The following is a 25,706-nucleotide window of genomic DNA, read 5'->3' on the forward strand; positions in this document are numbered from 1 at the left end:
GTGCGCGTACCACATCCAAAGTTCCAGAATCTTCTGTTAACACCGGAACTACTATTGGTTGATTGATGTGAAAAAAATGACTACTTTTGGCAGGAAAGCGGGATTCGTCCGAAGTTCCGCTCTGTCATCATGAAACACCAAATACGGTGGCTTGCATGACAAGGCACCCAAATCTGAAACACGCCTTGTCGAAGCTAAGGCTAGGAGAAAAATTGTTTTCCAAGTGAGAAACTTAATATCCACTTGTTGTAAGGGTTCAAAATATGAAGACTGTAAGAAATCTAAAACCAGAATTAAGTCCCATGGCGCTGTAGGTGGAATGAATGGAGGCTGTACTCAAACGCAGCCGCGCTAAATCGGGGTAAAGGAATAGACCCTGTTCTAACAGGTCCGGACGTAGCGGGAGCGGCCAAGGATCATCTGCGAGTAATCCGGAGATCCGAGAACTAAGCTCTCCGAGGCCAATGAGGCGCCACTAGTATGACTGTGGCGAACTCTCTTTTGATCCGTTTTAGCAACAGAGGGAGCAGCGGAAACGGTAGAAACAGATACACGAGGCTGTAGGGCCACGCGATTGTGATAGCATCCACCGCCACTGCCTTTGGATCTCGCGTTCTGGACACATACTGGGGCGTTTGGCGATTGTGGCGAGATGCCATCAGGTCCACTTGAGGGTAACTCCACCTCTGGACCAACATGTGAAACACTTCTGGATTTAATGCCCATTCTCCTGGATGAAAATCCCGACGGCTGAGATAATCCGCATCCCAGTTGTCCACTCCTGGAATGAACACTGCCGACAATATCACTTGGTGATGCTCGGCCCAATCGAGGATTCTAGCTACTTCCCGCATGGCCATGCGGCTTCTCGTTCCTCCTTGTTTGTTGATGTACGCGACCGCCGTCACGTTGTCTGACTGCACCTGGACAGTCTGAGACCGAAGCATGTGCACTGCTTGTCGTAGCGCATTGTAAATTGCCTGGAGTTCCAGGACATTTATAGACAGCAATCTTTCGTGATCCGCCCAGAGACCCTGGAGCTGACAATTTTGAACTACAGCTCCCCAACCTCTGAGACTCGCATCCGTCGTTAGAATTATCCAATTCCAGGCGCCGAACCGTTTCCCTGTGGTTAGATTGTGTACTTTGAGCCACCAGAGTAGAGATACTCTGGCCTGTGGCGACAACCTCACCATCTGGTGAATCTGCAGATGCGAGCCCGACCACTGTGCGAGCACATCCAGTTGAAAAGGACGAGAGTGAAATCTTCCGAACTGAAGCACTTCGAAAGCCGCCACCATTGTGCCTAACAGGCGAATGCACAAATGTACTGAGACTGTGCGTGGCTTGAGCACTAATTGTACCAGATGACGAATAATCTGTACTTTGTTCTGGTTGGTAAATTCTTTGATCTACCGTATCGAGAATCATACCTAGGAATTGAAGTCGTTGAGACGGAATCAGATGTGATTTCTTGAAGTTGACAATCAAACTGTGCTGAACTAGTACATTGTACGTTAGCAACGCATGTTGGAGGAGCATCGGTTGAGACGGAGCTTTGATGAGCAGATCGTCCAAGTACGGAACTATTATCACTCCCAGGGATCTGAGATGAGCTATCATCACAGACATCACTTTGGTGAATACCCGAGGCGCTGACGAGAGGCCAAACGGTAGAGCCCGAAACTGGTAATGGTTCTACCTTATCGCAAACCGCAAGAACCTCTGATGAGGTAGCCAAATCGGAATCGAAATGCATCCTTGAGATCCAGCGCAATCATGAATTCCTGTGGCTCTAAACCTGCAATTACTTACCGCAGAGATTCCATCTTGAATCTGTAGTAAGTGACGTACTGATTGAGGCCCTTCAAGTTCAATATTGGCCTGACCAAGCCATCCGGCTTTGGTACCACAAACAGACTGGAATAATAACCCTGACCTTGTTGGTGTACAGGGACCGGAATCAAAACTTCAGCAGAGACTGAATGGCAATTTGCAGAACCGCCCTCTTGTCGTCCGACACAGGCAGTCCTGTCTTGAAAAACCGCAGTGGCGGTAGACAGTCGAACTGTATTTTGTAACCTTTTAACACTAAATTGCGGATCCACCCACCTGTGGATGTCTTGAACCACGCCAAATGGAACGTCTGAAGGCGTGCTCCCACAACTGGAGATCCGAGATGGGCTGGGAGCCCGTCATGCCACTGGTTTGTCGGTGACCTTAGCGTCCTGACGACTGGTGTTGGTTTGTTGAAAACCACGTCCTCGACCTAGTCTACCAGGCGTGGCTGTTCCTCTGCCACGGCCTCGAAAGGGCCGAGGTCTAAAGGATTTGAACGCCGGTCCAGAGTATTTCCGTCTATGTACCGTTGCAGGCAATGGTCGGAAAACAGACCCATCTCCCATGGCCTCAGAAATCCATTTGTCCAATTCAGGACCAAACAACTTCTCGCCACCGTAAGGTAACGCCTCTATACCACTTTTGACCTCTGCTTGCTAAGAACGCAGCCAGAGTGCTCGTCATGCTGTAACTAGCGACGATGAAAAGCGAGAAGTGAGCTGAGAGACGTCAGTAGAAGCTGTGCATAGATAATCAGCAGCTTCACAAATTTGATCAGCGAGAAGTATAAGGTGATCGTCATGTAGACCAGACTTGAGTTCTGTTATCCATACCATTAGCGCCTTAGTTACCCAAATGCCAACCAAGCCAGGTCTAAGCAACACTCCTGCTGCTATATACATGGACTTTAACATAGCTTCTATTTTACGGTCTGAAGGGTCTTTAAGCGTAGTAGCCGTTGGTACCGGTATGGTTAATTTCTTTGTAAGTTGACACAGACGAATCCACCATTGGCGGATTCTCCCATGTAGATGTCACAGACTCTGGCAACGGGTAACTAGACTTAAATCGGCGAGGTATAGAAAACCGTTTATCCGGATTCTTCCGTGTTTCTACTAACATCTTATTAAGAGATTCCGAAACAGGAAAACACATTGGAGATCTCTGTCGTTTAGTAAATACGACTTCATCATTTGTCAGAGGCTCCTCAGTTTCTGTAAACTTCAGAGACTGACGCACCGCTCTGATGAGATTATCAATGCTGGGCTGTCAAAATCTTCACTATCTGACTGCTGGTCTAATTCGCCCTCCTCACCCTCATCTTGCGCAGTGAGGTCTGGCATAGAATCGTCAGAATGCAACATAGCAGAAACTGGTAAATCATAAGACAAATGAAATTTATCCCTTCTACCCAAAATGGACTTGGACCTTTGGCAAGGCTGAGACCCCTCCGGTAGTTCTGGCGGTCTCACCCGAGACTCAGATCTTGCCGCTTCCCGCTCTTGTCGAGCGGTGGCCAATTCTGATTGCAACCCAGCCAGTACATCTGTTACCATAGCCCATGGAGGGTCCGGGGATAAAACCGGCTTTGAAACCGGAGCGGAAATTGTATTCGTAGCTGAATTCACAAAACATACTGTACATGTGGTAGATCCATCCGGTAACACTCTTACAGACATTGCAGTGAAACTGCTTTTTAGTTTTTGCTGGTGCCTTACTCATTATGCAGACAGACCATACAATAGACAAGGACAGACAACTTGCACAACTCAGTAAAATTGTTACTAAGATATATATATATATATATATATATATATATATATATATATATATATATATATATATATATATATATATATATATATATATACACACACACACACATATATACATACACACACACATATACATACATAGCTCAAAAAAATAAAGGGAACACTAAAATAACACATCCTAGATCTGAATGAAATATTCTTATTAAATACTTTGTTCTTTACATAGTTGAATGTGCTGACAACAAAATCACACAAAAATTATCAATGGAAATCAAACTTATTAACCCATGGAGGGATGGATTTGGAGTCACCCGCAAAATTAAAGTGGAAAAACACACTACAGGCTGATCCAACTTTGATGTAATGTCCTTAAAACAAGTCAAAATGAGGCTCAGAAGTGTGTGTGGCCTCCACGTGCCTGTATGACCTCCCTACAATGCCTGGGCATGCTCCTGATGAGGTGGCGGATGGTCTCCTGAGGGATCTCCTCCCAGACCTGGACTAAAGCATCCACCAACTCCTGGACAGTCTGTGGTGCAACGTGGCGTTGGTGGATGGAGCGAGACATGATGTCCCAGATGGGCTCAATTGGATTCAGGTCTGGGGAACGGGCGGGCCAGTCCATAGCATCAATGCCTTCGTCTTGCAGGAACTGCGGACACACTCCAGCCACATGAGGTCTAGCATTGTCTTGCATTAGGAGGAACCCAGGGCCAACCGCACCAGCATATGGTCTCACAAGGGGTCTGAGGATCTCATCTCAGTACCTAATGGCAGTCAGGCTACCTCTGGCGAGCACATGGAGGGCTGTGCAGCCCCACAAAAAATGCTACCCCACACCATTACTGACCCACTGCCAAACCGGTCATGCTGGAGGATGTTGCAGGCAGCAGAACGTTCTCCTTGGCGCCTCCAGACCCTGTCACGTCTGTCACATATGCTCAATGAGAACCTGCTTTAATCTGTGAAGAGCACAGGGCGCCAGTGGCTAATTTGCCAATCTTGGTGTTCTCTGGCAAATGCCAAACGTCCTGCACTGTGTTGGGCTGTAAGCACAACCCCCACCTGTGGACGTCGGGCCCTCATTCCACCCTCATGGAGTCTGTTTCTGATCGTTTGAGTAGACACATGCACATTTGTGGCTTGCTGGAGGTCATTTTGCAGGGCTCTGGCAGTGCTCCTCCTGTTCCTCCTTGCACAAAGGCAGAGGTAACGGTCCCGCTGCTGGGTTGTTGCCCTCCTACAGCCTCCTCCACGTCTCCTGATGTACTGGCCTGTCTCCTGGTAGCGCCTCCATGCTCTGGACACTACGCTGACAGACACAGCAAACCTTCTTGCCACAGCTCGCATTGATGTGCCATCCTGGATGAGCTGCACTACCTGAGCCACTTGTGTGGGTTGTAGGGAGGTCATACAGGCACGTGGAGGCCACACACACTACTGAGCCTCATTTTGACTTGTTTTAAGGACATTGCATCAAAGTTGGATCAGCCTGTAGTGTGTTTTTCCACTTTAATTTTGAGGGTGACTCCAAATCCAGACCTCCATGGGTTAATAAATTTGATTTCCATTGATAATTTTTGTGTGATTTTGTTGTCAGCACATTCAACTATGTAAAGAACAAAGTATTTAATAAGAATATTTCATTAATTTAGATCTAGGACGTGTTATTTTAGTGTTTCCCTTTATTTTTTTGAGAGAGATAGATATATATATATATAGAGATATATATATATATATATATATATATATATATATATATATATATATATATATATATATATATATATATATATATATATATATATATATATATATATATATATATATCCGAATTGCAGAGAGGCGGCCAGACTGTATGAAACCTGATCCCAAATTCCCACTAACACCCCTGCACCTCCGGTGGAGTAGAGATGTAGGTCAGGAACGTTCTGGAATCACAAACAGGAAGAAACAGGAAGCATGGTTAAAATGGCCCACATGCCATGCTTACAGTTATAATGATATTGCAGGGTATAAATTGTGGAAAGACATATATAACCTGGAAATATGCTGTTAATAAAGGCTGCATAGCCTATGCATTCTTACAACCCATGCAGCCTTTTGTGCTGCTGCCGCTATGGGCATTATACACATTCTCTCCCCCAAAGTGCTCCGTGTACCGCGGGATCCGGTCTGAAGATCGACAGCGTCTAGGACGACAATGTTTAGGTCGACCACTATAGTTCTAGGTCGACATGTGCTAGGTCGACAGGTCTAAAGGTCGACATGAGTTTTTCACATTTTTCTTTCTTTTTTTGGATTTTTTCATACTTAACGATCCACGTGGACTACGATTGGAACAGTAAAGTGTGCCGAGCGAAGCAGTAGCGGAGCGAAGGCACCATGCCCGAAGCATGGCGAGCGAAGCGAGCCATGCGAGGGGCCGCTGTGCACTAATTTGGGATCCCGGTCACTCTACGAAGAAAAAGACACCAAAAAAAATAATAATCCTCATGTCGACCTTTAGACCTGTCGACCTAGCACATGTCGACCTAGAAACCCTGTCGACATTCCATCCATGTCGACCTATAGTGGTCGACCTAAACATTGTCGACCTAGACACTGTCAATTTGATGAACCATAGAGCCGTGGAGCGGCGGTATGGAGTGACGGAAGTGTGGCTGGCGTACGGGGCTCTGTGCGGCGGGGCTGAGCGCCTAAATCCAGGGAGCTTCTATTGCTCCATATAGATAGCACTATCCAGCTGTGCCTTGTATATGTGAGCTGGTATGAATTTATAATATCCTCTACGGACTAGGAGAAAAGGATTTACCAGTAGGTATAAAAATCCTGATTTCTCATATGTCCTAGAGGATGCTGGGGTCCACTTTAGTACCATGGGTTTATACCAAAGCTCCAGTACGGGCGGGAGAGTGCGGATGTCCCTGCAGAACAGATTGACTAAACTTTAGGTCATCAGCGGCCAAGGTGTCAAACTTGTAAAACTTAGCAAACGTGTTTGCCCCTGACCAAGTAGCTGCTCGGCAAAGTTGTAATACAGCCGCCCAGGATGACCCCACCTTTCTTGTAGAATGGGCATTCACCGAATTTGGCATCGGCAATCCTGCCATGGAATGAGCGTGTTGAACCGTACCTCTGTTCCAGCGCGCAATCGTCTGCTTAGATGCAGGACACCCAATCTTGTTGGGAGCATACAGGATAAACAGAGCCTCTGTTTTCCCTATCCTAGCTGTTCTGGCGACAAATTTTCTAAGCTCTGACCACATCCAGAAACTTCGAACCAGCGAAAGTGTCAGAAACCACCTTTGGAAGAAATTGCTGACGAGTTCTTAGCTCAGCTCTACCTTCATGGAATATCAAGTAAGGGCTCTTGTGAGACAAGGCCCCTAACTCAGATACCCTCCTTGCTGATGCCAAGGCCAACAGCATGACCACTTTCCAAGTGAGAAACTTCAACTCCACCTCCTGGAGAGGTTCAAAGCAATCTGATTGAAGAAACTGCAACACCATGATTAGCCAAGAGGCACAAATGGAGGTTGGATGTGCAGAACCCCTTTCACGAACGTCTGAACTTCTGGAAGGGAGGCCAATTGTTTCTGGGGAAAAAACGGACAAGGCCGAAATCTGGACCTTGATTGAACCCAATCGTAGGCCCGCATCCACACCCGCCTGAAGAAAATGGAGAAAACGTCCTAACAAACTCTTCCGTTGGAGCCTTTTTGGTTTCACACCAAGACACACATTTTCTCCAAATACGGTGGTAATGTTTGGACATTACTCCATTCCTGGCCTGAATAAGAGTGGGAAAGACTTCTTTGGGAATACCCTTTCGGGCTAGGATCCGGCGCTCAACAGCCATGCCGTCAAACGTAACCGCGGTAAGTCTTGATACAAGAACGGCCCCTGCTGCAGCAGGTCCTTGCGAAGAGGAAGAGGATCTTCTATGAGCAACTCATGAAGATCTGGATAACAAGCCCTCCTTGGCCAGTCTGGGACAATGAGGATCGATCGAACTCCTGTACTTCTTATGGATTTTGAGAACTTTTGGTATCAGTGGAAGTGGGGGGAAGACATACACCGACTGAAACACCCACTGGGTCACCAGTGCGTCCACTGCTATTGCTTGAGGGTCTCTCGACCTGGAACAATATCTCTGAAGCTTCTTGTTGAGAAGAGATGCCATCATGTCTACTTGAGGAACTCCCCAAAGACCTGTCACCTCTGCAAAGACTTCTTGGTGGAGGCCCCATTCTCCTGGATGGAGATCGTGTCTGCTGAGGAAGTCTGCTTCCCAGTTGTCCACTCCCGGAATGAAAATTGCCAACAGAGCTCTTGCATGTCTTTCTGCCCAGAGGAGAATCTTTGTCACCTCTGCCATTGCCGCTCTGCTTTTTGTTCCGCCCTGACTGTTTATGTACGCTACTGCTGTTACATTGTCTGACTGGATCTGTATGGGTTGCTCCCCATCCTCAGAGACTAGCATCCGTGGTTACTAGGACCCAGTCCTGAATCCCGAACCTGCGTCCTTCCAGGAGGTGAGAACTGTGCAGCCACCACAGGAGCGAAATTCTGGCTTTGGAAGACAGGATTATCCTCTGATGCATGTGTAGATGGGATCCGGACCACTTGTTCAACAGGTCCCACTGGAATACTCTGGCATGGAATCTGCCAAACTGTATGGCTTCATAGGCCGCTACCATCTTCCCAAACAACCGAATGCATTGATGAATCGACACTCTTGTTGGTTTCATAATTCGTTTGACCATTCTCTGGATTTCCAGAGCCTTTTCTACTGGAAGAAATACCCTCTGTACTTGTGTCCAGTATCATCCCCAGAAACGATAATCTTGTCATCGGTTCCAACTGTGACTTTGGAAAATTTATGATCCAACCGTGCTGTTGAAATACTGTCAGGGAGAGTGCAATATTCTGCACCAACCTTTCACTGAACCTCGCTTTTATCAGAAGATCGTCCAGGTAAGGAATTATATTGACTCCTTGCTGTCGAAGGAGGACCATCATCTCCGCCATAACCTTGGTGAAGACCCTCGGTGCCGTGGAGAGTCCGAACGGCAACGTCTGAAATTGGTAATGACAATCCTGCACTGCAAATCTCAGATAAGCCTGATGCGGAGGATAGATAGGAACATGTAAGTAGGCATCTTTTATGTCCAATGACACCATGAAGTCCCTTTCCTCCAGACTGGAAATCACTGCCCTCAGAGATTCCATCTTGAATTTGAACCTTTGCAGGTAGAGATTCAGTGTTTTCAAATTTAGAATCTGTCTGACCGAGCCGTCCGGCTTCGAAACTACGAAAAGGCTTGAATAAAACCCTTCTCCTTGTTGCGACAAGGGGACCAGGACAATCACTTGATCCTGACACATTTTTGTATTGCTGCTGATACCACTTCCCTGTCTGGGATAGAAACTGGTAAGGCCGATTTGAAAAATCGGCATGGGGAATGTCTTGAAACACCAGCTTGTATCCGTGGGACACTATTTGTGAGACCCACGGGTCCAGGCGAGATTGGACCCAAATCTGACTGGAGTTTCAGACGAGCCCCAGCGTCATGCTGAAGATTTGGCAGAAGCAGAGGTTGATTTCTGCTCCTGTGATCCGGGAGAGGCTGTGAACTTTTTACCTTTTCCCCTTCCTTTACCCGCAAAAAAAGGGGAACCTTTGACCTTGTTGTATTTATTGGGTCGAAAGGACTGCATCTGAGAGTGACGCGTCTTTTTGGCCGGTGCAGGGGCATTAGGTAAAAATGTCGACTTACCTGCGGTAGCCGCAAAACTAAGGCATTCAGCCCATCCCCAAACAACGCCTCGCCTTTATACAGGAGAGCCTCCATATTTCTTTTGGAATCTGCGTCAGCATTCCATTGGCGAATCCACAACGCCCTACGTGCTGAAATTGCTATGGTAGCGGCTCTTGATCCCAATATCTTTCATGGCTTCCAGCAAATATGCAGCAGCGTCTTTGATAGGACCCAATGTTAGGAGTATCTCGTCTCTATCTATTGTGTCAATGTCTGATGACAAGTTTTCTGACCACTTTTCAATAGCACTACTCACCCACGCACAGGCAATGGTAGGCCTGAGAAGTGTCCTATTGGTCACATAAATAGATTTTAACGTAGTCTCTAACTTGCGGTCTGCCGGCTCCTTTAGTGAAGCCGTTCCAGGCGCAGGGAGAATCACCTTTTTTGTTAACCGAGACAGGGCACTGTCTAAAATGGGGGGCGATTCCCACCTTTTCCTGTCCTCTGCAGGGAAAGGGTAAGCTGCCTGAATTCTCTTTGGAATCTGAAATTTCTTTTCAGGGTTAGTCCAGACTCCCAGCTCATGAGATGGAGGGAAAGTTACATTAATTTTATTCTCTTTATTAAAATAAGCCTTCGCCTGTGGTAAAGAAGAGGGATCCGTAACTTCTAACACCTCCTTTATAGCAACAATCATGTATTGAATGTTTTTCGCTAACTTTGGATCTATTCCCCTGGAATCACTAGTGTCGACACAGGAATCAGAGTCCGTGTCAGTTTGTACTACTTGTGCAAAAGATCTTTTTTTGTGAGCCAGAGGATTCCAATGTGGATGAAAAGGCAGAACGATTAAAAACCACATCTTCCACTGATTTTCTCCAGTTTTCTGCACGAGACTCAGACTTATCCAATCTCTTACTGATATGATTCACACTATCACGTAATTCTTTCACCCATTCAGGCTCGTGGTGTGACGGCAGCGCCACCACATTACAACTCTGTGTCCCTAAAATGGCTCCCTCAGGGGAAGAGCTCCCTATCTCAGACATGTCACACACATGCACAATCACACCACAGACACTCCAGGGCTTATTAGGGACAGACCCACAGTAAAATCTGTCAGAAGGACACAGACCAGGAATTGCCAGCTCACAACTCAGCACCAAGGAAAAAATCCCTGGAACATGTACTTTGAACACAGAGACCTTACGCGCTTATATATTGCCAATAATATGACTGAGCACCCAAATTACACTCTCCACCCCCCCCCCCCCCCCCCTTTTGCAACCTGATACTTGATTTAGAAGTGGAGAGAAGGATCAGTGTTCCTTTCCCTGCAGCAGGTGGGAGAAAAAAGGCGCTGAGCAGTGTGCTGGCTGCCTGTGGAAGAAGCTCCGTCCCCTTAATGGCGCATTTCCCCTCAGGGCTAATTTCTAATATTTATACTGGCAGGGGTGTAGGACAGTGCCACAACACCATATGCTACCTTTTGCCAGAGAGAGAAAGTTTCATGCTGCCCAGGCAGGCCCAGGATTTTTCCAAGATGAAGAACCCGGGACTGAGCAGGGAAATTCCCGGGTCGTATGTCTGAAAGGGGTATTAGCCAGAAATAGCACGGAATAAATCTGTGGACTGCGGCACACTCACCAAATCAGGTAAAAAGCCAAAAACCAAGTAATTTATATTCAGAATTAGGGGGAGATGTACTAAGCCTTCAAAAGTGATACAGTTCACGGTGATAAAGTACCAACCAATCAGCTTCCAACTGCCATGTTATAGGCTGGGTCTGAAAAAATGACATTTAGGAGCTGGTTGGTATTTTATCACTGAACTGTATCACTTTTCAAGGCTTAGTTCATCTGGCCCTCACTATTTGAAACTGTGGAAACCCTCCCACACTAAAGTTTCAGTTTAGCGTGGAAGTAAACTTTTAAAACATGAAATGTCAATTCAACTACTAGCTGAACAAGTTCGAAATTTTCATAAAGTAACCTTTCAAATTATACAACAAATGAAATCACAACAAGAAGGTAAATATCTAATCCTGGAGTGCTATTGTAGTGCCACACTGCAGTGTTCCCCAATTATACCCTTATCTTACAACAAAAGTAACTACTTCTGTCATGTTACAGACAGAATAGCACCATCAAAGCAGCGACACATAATTATTCATAAGACATTGTAACCATGGGACTAAACCACAAATCACTGCTTAGCTTTATACAGGAGTAGAAGCCCTGGGGTCTTTGCTACATATACTATATACTAACAATACAGCCTCTATTCACAAGCCTCCAGTATACCCCTTACTAGTGTGAACGCTGTAGAAAAGCACCACCTATTTGAATGGTTGTCATTAAATGATGTGACTATTTTAACAACTTTAAATTCTCAAGGAAGCTGTACAGGAATTGGTAATGCCGAAAGTAACAAGTGTACGAGCAAAAATAAGAATTTACTCACCGGTAATTCTATTTCTCGTGGTCCGTAGTGGATGCTGGGGACTCCATAAGGACCATGGGGAATAGCGGGCTCCGCAGGAGACTGGGCACTCTAAAGAAAGATTCAGTACTATCTGGTGTGCACTGGCTCCTCCCTCTATGCCCCTCCTCCAGACCTCAGTTAAGGAAACTGTGCCCGGAAGAGCTGACATTACAAGGAAAGGATTTTGGAATCCAGGGTAAGACTCATACCAGCCACACCAATCACACTGTACAACTTGTGATAAACTTACCCAGGTAATAGTATGAACAACTGAGCATCACTCAACCGATGCTACATAACCATAACCCTTTGTTAAGCAATAACTATATACACGTATTGCAGAAAGTCCGCACTTGGGACGGGCGCCCAGCATCCACTACGGACTATGAGAAATAGAATTACCGGTGAGTAAATTCTTATTTTCTCTAACGTCCTAGTGGATGCTGGGGGCTCCGTAAGGACCATGGGGATTATACCAAAGCTCCCAAACGGGCGGGAGAGTGCGGATGACTCTGCAGCACCGAATGGGCAAACACCAGGTCCCCCTCAGCCAGGGTATCAAACTTGTATAACTTTGCAAATGTGTTTGAACCCGACCAAGTAGCAGCTCGGCAAAGCTGTAATGCCGAGACCCCTCGGGCAGCCGCCCAAGAAGAACCCACCTTCCTTGTGGAATGGGCTTTCACTGATTTTGGATGCGGCAATCCAGCCGCAGAATGAGCCTGCTGAATCATGTTACAGATCCAGCGAGCAATGGTTTGCTTTGAAGCGGGAGCACCCAGCTTGTTGGATGCATACAGGATAAACAGCGAGTCAGTTTTCCTGACTCCAGCCGTCCTGGCAACATAGATCTTCAAAGCCCTGACTACATCAAGCAACTTGGAATCCTCCAAGTCACGAGTAGCCGCAGGCACCACAATGGGTTGGTTCAAATTAAATGAATGACACCACCTTTGGCAGAAACTGCGGACGAGTTCGCAATTCTGCCCTATCCATATGGAAAACCAGATAGGGGCTTTTACATGACAAAGCCGCCAATTCTGACACATGCCTAGCAGAGGCTAGGGCCAACAGCATGACCACTTTGCACGTGAGATACTTCAGCTCCACTGTCTTAAGTGGCTCAAACCAGTGGGATTTCAGGAAAGCAAAGACCACGTTAAGATCCCAAGGTGCCACTGGTAGCACAAAAGGTGGCTGAATATGCAGCACTCCCTTAACAAACATCTGAACCTCAGGCAGTGAAGCCAGTTCTTTTTGAAAGAAAATAGGAAGTGCAGGAATCGACCCAGCTGGGATTCCTCTGTAGGGGCCTTCCTGGCCTCACACCAAGCAACATATTTTCGCCATATACGGTGATAATGTTTAGCTGTCACGTCCTTCCTAGCCTTTATCAGCGTAGGAATAACTGCGTCCGGAATGCCCTTTTCTGCTAGGATCCGGCGTTCAACTGCCATGCCGTCAAACGCAGCCGCGGTAAGTCTTGGAACAGACAGGGCCCCTGTTGCAACAGGTCCTGTCTGAGAGGCAGAGGCCATGGGTCCTCTGTGAGCATTTCTTGCAGTTCCGGGTACCAACTCCTTCTTGGCCAATCCGGAACAATGAGTATTGTTCTCACTCCTCTTTTTCTTACGCTTCTCAGTACCCTAGGTATGAAAGGAAGAGGAGGAAACACATAGACCGACTGGAAAACCCACGGTGTCACCAGTGCGTCCACAGCTATCGCCTGAGGGTCCCTTGACCTGGCGCAATACCTCTTTAATTTTTTGTTGACGCGGGACGCCATCATTTCCACCTGTGGCAGTTCCCATCGATTTACAATCTGCGTGAAGACTTCTTGATGAAGTCCCCACTCTCCCGGGTGGAGGTCGTGTCTGCTGAGGAAGTCTGCTTCCCAGTAGTCCACTCCCGGAATGAACACTGCTGACAGTGCTTGCACGTGATTCTCCGCCCAACGAAGAATCCTGGTGGCTTCCGCCATTGCCACCCTGCTTCTTGTGCCACCCTGGCGGTTTACATGAGCGACTGCAGTGATGTTGTCTGACTGAATCAGCACTGGTTGGTCTCGAAGCAGAGGCTCCGCTTGATTCAGGGCGTTGTATATGGCCCGTAGCTCCAGGATATTTATGTGCAGACAAGTCTCCTGACTTGACCACAGCCCTTGGAAGTTTCTTCCTTGAGTGACTGCCCCCCACCCTCGGAGGCTTGCATCCGTGGTCACCAGGACCCAGTCCTGTATGCCGAATCTGCGGCCCTCGAGGAGGTGAGTACCTTGTAGCCACCACAGAAGAGACACCCTGGCCCTGGGGGATAGGGTGATCATCCGATGCATCTGAAGATGCGATCCGGACCACTTGTCCAGCAGATCCCACTGAAAGATCCTCGCATGGAACCAGCCGAAGGGAATGGCTTCATAGGACGTCACCATCTTTCCCAAGACTCGTGTGCAGTGATGCACCGACACCTGTTTTGGCTTTAGGAGGTCTCTGACCAGAGTCACGAGCTCCTGAGCCTTCTCCTCCGGGAGAAACACCTTCTTCTGGTCTGTGTCCAGAATCATGCCCAGGAAGGGCAGACGCGTCGCAGGAATCAGCTGCGACTTTGGAATGTTCAGAATCCAGCCGTGCTGACACAACGCTTCCTGAGAGCGTGCTACGCTGATCAGCAACTGCTCCCTGGACCTCGCCTTTATGAGGAGATCGTCCAAGTATGGGATAATTGTAACCCCTTGCTTCCGAAGGAGCACCATCATTTCCGCCATCACCTTGGTAAAAACTCTCGGTGCCGTGGACAGGCCAAACGGCAACGTCTGGAATTGGTAATGACAGTCCTGTACCACAAACCTGAGGTACTCCTGATGAGGCGGATAAATGGGGACATGCAAGTAAGCATCCTTGATGTCCAGAGACACCATAAAATCCCCCTCTTCCAGGCTTGCAATGACCGCTCTGAGCGATTCCATTTTGAACTTGAATTTCTTCAGATAAGTGTTCAGGGATTTTAAATTTAAAAATGGGTCTGACCGAACCGTCCGGTTTCGGTACCACAAACATAGTGGAATAGTAGCCCCTTCCCCGTTGAAGGGGGGGAACCTCTACCACCACCTGCTAAAGAAAAAGTTTGTGAATTGCCGCCAACACTATCTCCCTTTCCATGGGGGAAGTTGGTAAGGCCGATTTTAGGTAACGGTGAGGGGGCGTCACCTCGAATTCCAGCTTGTATCCCTGAGACACAACTTGTATAGCCCAAGGATCCACCTGTGAGCGAACCCACTGGTGACTGAAATGTCGGAGACGCGCCCCCGCGGCTCCTGGCTCCGCCTGTGGAGCCCCAGCGTCATGCGGTGGATTTAGGGGAAGACTTTTGTTCCTGGGAACTAGCTGCATGGTGCAGCTTTTTTCCTCTACCCCTGCCAAGAAAGGACGCACCTCTGACCTTCTTGCTCTTCTGAGAACGAAAGGACTGATTTGGTAATACGGTGCTTTCTTAGGCTGTGGAGGGACATAAGGCAAGAAATTTGACTTCCCAGCCGTAGCTGTGGAAACTAGGTCCGAGAGACCGTCTATCCGTCCCTGCAGCTACCGCACTACACATCCAGGCCGAAGCAATTGCCGGCCTCAGCAGTGTGCCAGAATGTGTATAAACAGACTTCAGGATAGCTTCCTGCTTTCTATCCGCAGGATCCTTTAGGGCGGCCGTATCCTGAGACGGCAGGGCCACCTTCTTAGACAAGCGTGTCAACGCCTTATCTACCCTAGGGGAGGATTCCCAGCGCAACCTGTCCGTTGGCGGGAAAGGATACACCATAAGTAATCTCTTGGAAATTATCACCTTCCTGTCAGGGGAATCCCAAGCTTTTTCACATAATTCATTTAATTCATGTGAAGGGGGAAAAGTCACTTCATGCTTTTTCTCCCCATACATATAAATCCTCTCGTCAGGGACAGGATTTTCCTCAGAAATGTGTAATACAGCCTTCATTGCTACAATCATGTAGGGGATGGCTTTAGTCATTTTAGGCTGCAACTTTGCCTCATCGTCATCGACACTGGAGTCAGCTTCCGTGTCAACAACTGTGTCAACTATCTGGGATAGTGTGCGCTTTTGAGACCCTGACGGCCTCTGCGCTGTAGGATCAGGCACGGGTTGAGACCCTGACTGTCCCAAGGTTACAGTTTTATCATATAACACCTTCCACATATCCATCCAATCAGGTGTCGGCACCGTCGGCGGCGACACCACACTCAGCTGCACTTGTTCTGCCTCCACGTATCCTTCCTCAAACATGTCGACACAGGCGTACCGACACACAGCGCACACACAGGGAATGCTCTGACTGAGGACAGGACCCCACAAAGGCTTTTGGGGAGACAGAGAGAGAGTATGCCAGCACACACCCCAGCGCTATATAACCCAGGGATTACACTGTACCTTAGTGTTTACCCCATAGCTGCTGTTAAATATATTTCTGCGCCTAAATTTATGTGCCCCCCCTCTCTTTTTTACCCTCTATTGCACCTGTATACTGCAGGTGAGAGCCTGGGGAGCGTCCTTCCAGCGGAGCTGTGAAGAGAAAATGGCGCTGGTGTGCTGAGGAAGAAGGTCCCGCCCCCTCAGCGGCGGGCTTCTGTCCCGCTTTAATGTGTAAAAAATGGCGGGGGCTCGGGCATATATACAGTCCCAGACTGTATATGTCTATTTTTGCCAAAAAGGTAATTAATTGCTGCCCAGGGCGCCCCCTTCCCCCCTGCGCCCTACAGTGACCTGAGTGTGCGGTGTGCTGTGGGAGCAATGGCGCACAGCTGCAGTGCTGTGCGCTACCTTAAGTGAAGACAGGAGTCTTCAGCCGCCGATTTCAATGTCTTCATGCTTCTGTTCTTCTGGCTCTGCGAGGGGGGACGGCGGCGCGGCTCCGGGAACGGACGATCAAGGTTAGGTACCTGTGTTCGATCCCTCTGGAGCTAATGGTGTCCAGCAGCCTAAGAAGCGCTACCTAGCTGCCGTGAGTAGGTTTGCTTCTCTCCCCTCAGTCCCTCGTAGCAGAGAGTCTGTTGCCAGCAGAAGCTCTCTGAAAATAAAAAACCTGACAAAATACTTTCTTTTCTAGCAAGCTCAGGAGAGCCCACTAGGAGCACCCAGCTCTGGCCGGGCACAGATTCTAACTGAGGTCTGGAGGAGGGGCATAGAGGGAGGAGCCAGTGCACACCAGATAGTACTGAATCTTTCTTTAGAGTGCCCAGTCTCCTGCGGAGCCCGTCTATTCCCCATGGTCCTTACAAAGTCCCCAGCATCCACTAGGACGTTAGAGAAAATGCAACATGCAAAAAATAAAACAGTAATATTTACAAAGCAGATCAAATGAACCCACCTAGAAAGCAAATTAGATAACATAGCTACACAAGCTGAGATCGTTGGACGTCTGGTAGGTCAAGTTAAAAGCACATGCAAACACTTTCTGGCAATAGAAGGTTTACGAAGAAAATGCAGCATACTATAAGTAACTTTAACAGCAAGGTACAATCGATGAGGGAATTCAGTCATCAGCGCTCTGTGCTGCTCCCACAGAGGTACAAAGAAAAATTTGCAATGTCGGCATTATTGCAATTAGTGCAACCGTACAGCACAATGTCAAATAAAATCTCCCAACAAAACAATTATTAAAACAAATGTAAGAATGAAAACATCTTTATAAAGATAATACTGGTGTAGGACACATGTTCCTTGAGAAATACTTACATAAACTCCGCCACCTGTAAAAGCAACACCAAGAAACAGGTAATAAGGCAGTGCTTCCCCACCAGAGCCAGGCACACTGCTGGACGACATCTGTCGAACAGGAGCTATATAACAGAACACACACAACAGTCAACCACCCAACATACAGTAAGAATACCAGTAATATACCAAACATAAATAAGAAGAGCATCGATAGATAGATAGATAGATAGATAGATAGATAGATAGATAGATAGATAGATAGATAGATAGATAGATATATTTCTAGGGAGCTCTGACAAAACGTCATATCACATTACAAACATAACTTGATTTAGTGTAAGGCCCATATAGATGGGCCGATGCAGGAGAGATGTGTACTGAGCGAACCGCTCAGCACACATCTCTCCCGCCGCTCAGCACAGCGCGATCTGTGCTGAGCGTGCGGGGGGAGACGGGGGGCGCTCACTTCAACCAGCGGGAGAAGTGAGCGACCCGCTAGATTGGCCTGCACGGCAGGCCAATCTAGCAGCAGCGATAGCGATGCGCGGGGCTGCGCATCGCTATCGCTGTAGGGGGTACACACGGAGCGATAATGCTGAAATTCTAAGCAATCTAGTCAGATTGCTTAGAATATCGCTCCGCGAGTACCCCCCCCTTAACACTAACAGTGTATTGTATGGGATTCAGAACCCCTGGACAGCTCTAATAGCTGTACAGCACAGCCCTTTTCATTCAAAACAATAGGCTTGGACGGCTGTTGAAATACTCATCATTAAGAAATGCTTCCTTTAATACCGTATTATTAACTAGTATGAGCAGCACCAACTAAAAACACAACTACTGTCAGTATACTCACATAACACATATAATGTTTATTAGCTATTATTGCAAGTAATAGTTTAGTTACTAAATCAGATTTGGGAAACGTATGCCAATGCTATACTTCACAAACAAGAGGAAACAACCCGAAACAGTACATTAAATACTGCTTACCATTTGACAGTACGTGCCAGCAAAAACAGGCAAAAAATCCATTTGCTAGAGAACTACATGGCCTGCCAAATTTCTAAATATGTATGTCTTGTTTAGAACTCCTAACTGGAACTTGTATGGTTCCAAATATGTTACCCTACATTAGCAGCCTGTGAGACTATAAAAACACCTCCTTTCTCTTCTTTAGGCAAATTTGAGATACATAGATGTTATTTTTCCCCCCATTATGTTATTGGAAAGCATTTTTATGTATTTCAGGTACAGTATATCTAACTGATGGCTTACACCTCTGCAAAGACTATTAAAGTATTATAAATTAAAAAAAAAAAAGAGCTAATTAATTAATAACCTCTACACACTCTTATTTTTTTTTTTACTATTTTCTTGGTCACACTGGCGGAACCAGTTATCTACACTGCAAAGCTACTTTACAATGTGCTCTTAAATAACAGGTAACCTACATGAAAGAAAACTACTGAACTTACAAATAAAATACCATCACCTGTATATTAAAAGGTATCATTTATGTCAACACAATCAATACACACACTACCAAAACTTGGAATTAAAAGCAAGAGGACATTCCTTACTATCAATAGGACATTAGGAGAATTACACTTGTTAGGTGTCACATTAAAATATTTTCTACCAGAATAGAGAATAATAACGCCAAGCTTGAATAATACATTCTGATGTGCTATTAAACATGTATACGACTATAACTTCTCACAAACTTAACAGATTAGTATTATTAGCAATGAAAAAACAAAAAACAAAAAAAACACATACATTTGAAACCATAATATGCAGACTTTTAGTCATTGAAGGTCTTTTTCGTTTTAGTACTCTAGCAATCATACCGCATATAGCCTACTGTACGTAGCCAAATTAACGTGTAGTGAATAGAGAGGGACAGAGGGGTACACAAAAACTATCCTGGGAATGACATGTATGAACAACCAGCTATAACATTCCACAAGCAGGGTGATGAGGTTTAAATTAAATCATCCTGGCAGGACAGAATCAGCATGCTTCACCAGGCGGCCAGAGATAAACCAGACACTGCTCATTGCAGGCCTGCCTGCACAGGAAGCGAGGAAATGTACATTTACATGTCAGTAAGATGTGTGTAATAATGCGCAACCAACATGTAGAAATACACTTAGAAACATTTTTTTTTTTACATATAATAATGCAGACTGATCCTCCCAGGATATACCAGATAAAGCCTTCTATAGAAGGCCTGCTGCACTGCAGACACACAGGGAACACACACCGCTGCACTGCAGACACACAGGGAACACACACTGCTCCAAGGGGAGACACACAGGGAACACACACACCTCTACACACAATGGTGTCACTATGATGTTAGTAGGCCAGGCTGCATGTGATCTCTATTTCCTCACTGCTGTGACCTTCACGTCACCTCTCTACTTCATAAACTGCTAATACCTCCCGTGTGCTATCCCAGGCACAGCAAGCCTATGGCTACACACAGGGCAACTAAGCTGCAGGAAGCTACTAGCAGTGCAGAGTACTCTGACAGGAGGGCTGTGCGCAGCTATGAGCTTGACAGCCTGTGGATTAGCGCTGCCATTGCTACACCAGTGTGTGTAAGGGAGGGTATTAGTGCCCGCAGCGGGTGACCTCCAAGTGATCACAGCCCTCCCTCCACAGCTCCGGAAACCGCGGGCCACTACCATACACAGGGGGACTCCCTACCGTACAGGGCCACAGCCAGCGTACACGTGGGGCTGTCTCCCGGGGCACACACGCCGGACACTCGCTGCCCGAACACAGCGCACTCAGCACGGGACAGTGAGAGCGGCGCTCACCATTGCGGAGGAGGAGGGTGGCGGCGCTACGCTGGGTGAGCGGGGCCAGTCTCTGCCAGGTGCTACGGCACAGGAACATGGTGCTGGCGGCTACTCCCGGGGTCAATGCGCTGCGGTGAGAAGGACAGGCACACCGTATGCAGCACAGGGATCCGTTCTCTATGGGTGTGGGAGGAGCCTGTGACCTCACATTGGGTGCGTGACGTCACGGGGGCCGGAACCTCGCGTCATCCTCTCGCACGTGAACGTTCAGAGACAGCATTGGGCGCGGGGAAGGGGAACGCGCGCGCTGCGCATGCGCTCTATGTACAGGCATGCTGCTGTGCGTGCAGTGCAGTACAGTAGGGGGCAGCGCGCGGCGTATGTGACACCGTGACCACTCACTGTCTTGGTAATGACGAGCACGTACACATTCCCCGCGCTCGCCGCCAAGGTCACGATAATGGGAGGCGGACATAGAGCTGTTATCAGTCAGCACGCACACCGCTCACACAGTCCCCGCCCGCACCGCACGTACGCAGCGGCAGCACATAAAGGGGGAAGGTGTATCAATCAACCTGTGCTGGGAAAAACTGGAGAAAGTGCCCAGAGAAACCAATCAGCTTCTAAATGACATTTATGTGAAATGACAGCAGCAGATTGGCTGCTTTGGGGCATTGTTCCACTTTATCTTTATGTAAAGCTTGATGCATCTCCCCCAGAGGGCTTCCGGCTGTTCAGCTGGGTCACAGGGCATAGGCAGGGAGGAAAGTATATGTGTATGTTGATGTTTCACTTCTGAGCCATTTGGCAACATAAAGGTCCGTACACATTAGACAATGTCGTCTAATGTTTCCCCTCCCGGGCAGGGTTGGTTCTATATCGGAGGGGCTGAAGGGACCTTGTGACGTATTGAGGGGAGGAGCTACGGGCGAACAGGGTACCCGAAAAGTACGCTCGCCACGCTTCGGGCACGGTGGCTCGCTCCGCTTCGCTCACCACCTAATTACTAAAGGTAATAGTTGGTGGCGTGGATAGTAGAGGAACTATCCCGCTGGCCTAGCTCCTCCCCCTTGTGTCATAACTCCTCCCCCTTACGGAAAAGGTCCCTTAGCCCACTTGATTCTAGCATCTACCCCCGGGCAGGCCGGTCGGTGGCCGACTGTACACACTGAGCGATATGACCGCTCATATCGCTCAGTGACATCACGTCTCCACCAGCCCTGCATGCAGGTCGTGGACGACAGTCCAGATCCTGCATGCATGCACTGGCGACAGCGACGATCGTTGCCGGGCCGCGCATCGCTCGTCCCTGGCGGCATACACCCTTGCCGATAAAATAAGCAACGTCACTCAGGGAGGGGGAAAATGAGCAACGTCGCTCATTTTATCGGCAAGTGTGTATGGGCCTTAAGTCTGGCTTCAGCTTTTCTCTTACGTCCTAGAGGATGCTGGGAACTCCGTAAGGACCATGGGGTATAGACGGGCTCCGCAGGAGATAGGGCACCTAAAAAGAACTTTGACTATGGGTGTGCACTGGCTCCTCTCTCTATACCCCTCCTCCAGACCTCAGTTAGATCTTGTGCCCAGAGGAGAATGGGTGCACTGCAGAGAGCCCTCCAGAGTTTTCTGTTAAAGAAGAATTTTGTTAGGTTTTTTATTTTCAGGTAGTCCTGTTGGCAACAGGCTCCCTGCATCGTGGGACCGAGGAGAGAAAAGCAGAGCTGGCTTGTGAAGTTGGGCACTGCTGCTAAGGCTACTGGACACCATTAGCTCCAGAGGGAGTCGGAACACAGGTCTCACCTGGGGTTCGTCCCGGAGCCGCGCCGCTGTCCTCCTCACAGATGCCGAAGATAGAAGCCGGATAGAGAAGGCAGAAGACATCTTAGACGGCAGAAGACATCAGATCTTCATGAGGTAACCATTGCTTCCAGTCACACACACACACAGAGCAGCACTGAAGGGTGCAGGGCGCAGGGGGTGGGGCGCCCTGGGCAGCAATAAACCTCACATTTGGGCAAATACAGTTTGATTAAGCTGCGGAGGCAGTAAATCTATGTTCCCCCGCCATTTTTATTGAAAAATCACTGGGACCGAAGCCCACCGTCGGGTGGGCGGGGCTTGATCCTCAGCACTAACCAGCGCCATTTTCTCCACAGAAGCTGCATGAGGAAAACGCTGGCTCCCTGGTCTCTCCCCTGCTGAACTTCACAGGCTGGAAAAAAGAGGAGGGGGGTACATTAGCGACGCAGTGAGTGGGAATTGGCATATTATATATAGAAAAGCGCTATCTGGACATATTTTTTCAGTGTTTTTAAGCGCTGGTGTGTGCTGGCATACATTCTCTCTCTGTCTCTCCTTAGTGCCTGGTTGGGGTTTTGTCCCCTTATAGGTTAATCCCTGTGTGTGTGGGGTGTCGGTACGTGTGTCGACATGTCGGAGGCGGAAGGCTTCTCCAAGGAGGAGGTAGAGCAAATGAGTGGTGTGTCCCCGTCGGTTGTGCAGACTCCAGAGTGGATGGACTTGTGGCATATGTTGAATGCAAGTGTGACATCTTTACATAAAAGGCTTGATAAGGCTGAATTAGGGGGGGGATATAAGAGGGTCAATCCTCGGATTGGACCGACTCACAGGGCCCGTCGGGGTCTCAAATGCGTCCCTTAACACAAGACACTACTACCGCCACAGATTCTGATTCCAATGTCGACTATGACGAGTAAAATTGCACCCTAGGGTGATTAAAACCATTCAGTGTATGATTGTGGCAATAAGGGATGTGTTGCATACTGTGGATGAACCCTCGGTCCCCGACACAAGAGTACACATGTTTAAGGAAAAGAAACAGATTATTAACTTTCCCACATCTCAGAAATTAAATGAATTCTTTGGAAAAGCTTGGGAGACTCCGGATAAGAGACCGCGAATCCCCAAAAGAATTTATATGGCATACCCCTTCCCTAAGCAGGACAGGGAGATTTGGGAATCACCCCCCACTGTGGACAAGGCCCTGACGAGCTTGTCCAAGAAAGTGGCGCTACCATCTCCTGACACAGCGGCCCTTAAGGACCCTGCAGATCGCAGGCTAGAAACTACCTTAAAGGGTATTTATTCTCATACGGGTGCTGTGCTAAGACCGACAATTGCGTCAGCATGGGTGTGTAGCGCAATTGCAGCTTGGACAGATAAGCTGACAGATCAATTTGATAAAATGGATAAGGATACTATATTCCTAACTCTTGCCCATATTAAAGACGCAGTCTTATTTATGAGGGATGCTCAAAGGGACATTGGATTGCTAGCTTCTAGGGCCAATGCCATGTCTGTCTCAGCGAGTAGATCCTTATGGACTCGCCAATGGACGGGTGATGTGGATTCCAAAAAACATATGGAAGTACCACCCTAGAAGGGTGATGTATTGTTTGGGGATGAGCGGACGGACCTGGTTTCCACAGCTACAGCAGGTAAATCAAATTTTTTACCATATATTCCCCAACAGCAAAAGAAAGTAACACCCTATCAGATGCAGTCCTTTCGGTCGCACAAGTCCAAAAGAGGTCGGGGATCCTCTTTCCTTGCCAGAGGTAAGGGCAGAGGCAAGAGAGCACCTGCTTCGGCAGGTGCCCAGGAACAAAAGTCCTCCCCGGCTGCTCCAAAACCCACAGCATGAGGCTGGGGCTCCCCTGAGGGAGTCCGCACCGGTGGGGGCACGTCTTCGACTTTTCAGTCAGGCCTGGGTCAGGTCGGACCTGAACCCCTGGGTGTTGGAAATAGTTTCCCAGGGTTACAAATTGGAATTCGAGGAGGTGCCCCCGCGCCGATTTTTCAAATCGGCCCTACCAGCTTCCACATCGGAAAAGGGATATAGTGTTAGCTGCAATTCAAACGCTGTGCATACAGCAAGTGATAATCAAGGTTCCCCTGCACCAGCAGGGAAGAGGTTACTACTCAACCCTATTTGTGGTCCCGAAATCGGACGGTTCGGTCAGACCTATTTTAAATCTGAAATCCCTAAACCTGTACATAAAAAGATTCAAATTCAAAATGGAATCTCTCAGAGCGATAATAGCCAACATGGAGGAGGGGGAGTTTATGGTGTCTCTGGACATAAAGGATGCGTACCTTCATGTCCCCATATATGCCCCCCATCAGGAATACCTGAGATTCGCTGTACAGGATTGTCATTACCAATTTCAGACGTTGCCGTTTGGACTCTCCACAGCCCCGAGGATTTTCACCAAGATAATGGCGGAAATTATGGTGGTCCTGCGCAAGCAGGATATCATAATTATCCCATACTTGGACGATCTCCTGATAAAAGCGAGATCAAGGGAGAAATTGCTGAGCAGTGTGGCGCTCTCTCTGAGAGTGCTCCAGCAACACGGTTGGATTCTAAATCTACCGGTCACAGTTGATTCCGACAACTCGACTACCGTTCCTAGGTATGATACTGGATACGGAACAAATGAAGGTCTTCCTCCCAATAGAGAAAGCCCAAGACATCCAGAACATGGTCAGAGACCTGCTAAAACCGAAAAGGGTGTCAGTTCACCAATGCACTCGAGTTCTGGGGAAAATGGTGGCGGCCTACGAGGCCATTCCCTTCGGAAGGTTCCATGCAAGGACTTTTCAATGGGACCTTCTGGACAAGTGGTCCGGGTCCCATCTGCACTTACATCGGAAAATAACTCCCCAGGGACCAGTGTCCCTCCTGTGGTGGTTGCAAAGTGCTCACCTCCTGGAGGGTCGCAGGTTCGGAATTCAGGATTGGATCCTGGTTACTACGGACGCGAGCCTCCGAGGTTGGGGAGCGGTCACACAGGGAAAAAAATTTCAGGGTCTTTGGTCAGACCAGGAGTCTTGTCTACACATCAATGTGTTGGAACTCAGGGCCATTTACAACGGCCTTCGACAAGCGGAGAGTTTTCTTCGAAACCTACTGGTTCTGATTCAATTAGACAATGTCACAGCAGTGGCTCATGTGAACCGCCAAGGCGGGACAAGAAGCAGAGTCGCGATGGCGGAAGCCACAAGGATCCTTCGCTGGGCGGAAAATCATGTAAGCGCTCTGTCGGCTGTCTTCATTCCGGGAGTGGACAACTGGGAAGCAGACTTCCTCAGCAGACACGATCTCCATCCAGGAGAGTGGGGACTTCATCAAGAAGTCTTTGCAGACGTAACACGTCTTTGGGGAACTCCTCAAATAGACATGATGGCGTCACGCCTCAACAAAAAACTTCGGAGGTGTTGCGCCAGGTCTCGGGACCCACAGGCAGTAGCAGTAGACGCTCTGGTAACGCCTTGGGTGTTCAAAT

The 25,706-nt window shown here is 48.0% G+C and overlaps 1 protein-coding gene across 1 annotated transcript in view; it reads right to left on the reverse strand.

Moving 5' to 3' along the window:
* Positions 1-20,651, reverse strand: part of MGARP (mitochondria localized glutamic acid rich protein) — a 78,047-nt gene extending 57,396 nt beyond the window's left edge. Inside the window, exons 1-2 of the mRNA XM_063956437.1 lie at positions 20,416-20,651; positions 17,603-17,706 (exon numbers count right to left, since the gene is read on the reverse strand). Of these exons, the coding sequence (XP_063812507.1) occupies positions 17,603-17,706; positions 20,416-20,494 (183 nt within the window). The 5' untranslated portion in view covers positions 20,495-20,651. The remainder of the gene's footprint in view (positions 1-17,602; positions 17,707-20,415) is intronic.
* Between the last annotated feature and the right edge of the window lie 5,055 nt (positions 20,652-25,706).

The sequence above is a fragment of the Pseudophryne corroboree genome, chromosome 1 (genome assembly GCF_028390025.1).
Source record: "Pseudophryne corroboree isolate aPseCor3 chromosome 1, aPseCor3.hap2, whole genome shotgun sequence".
Lineage (NCBI taxonomy): Eukaryota > Metazoa > Chordata > Amphibia > Anura > Myobatrachidae > Pseudophryne > Pseudophryne corroboree.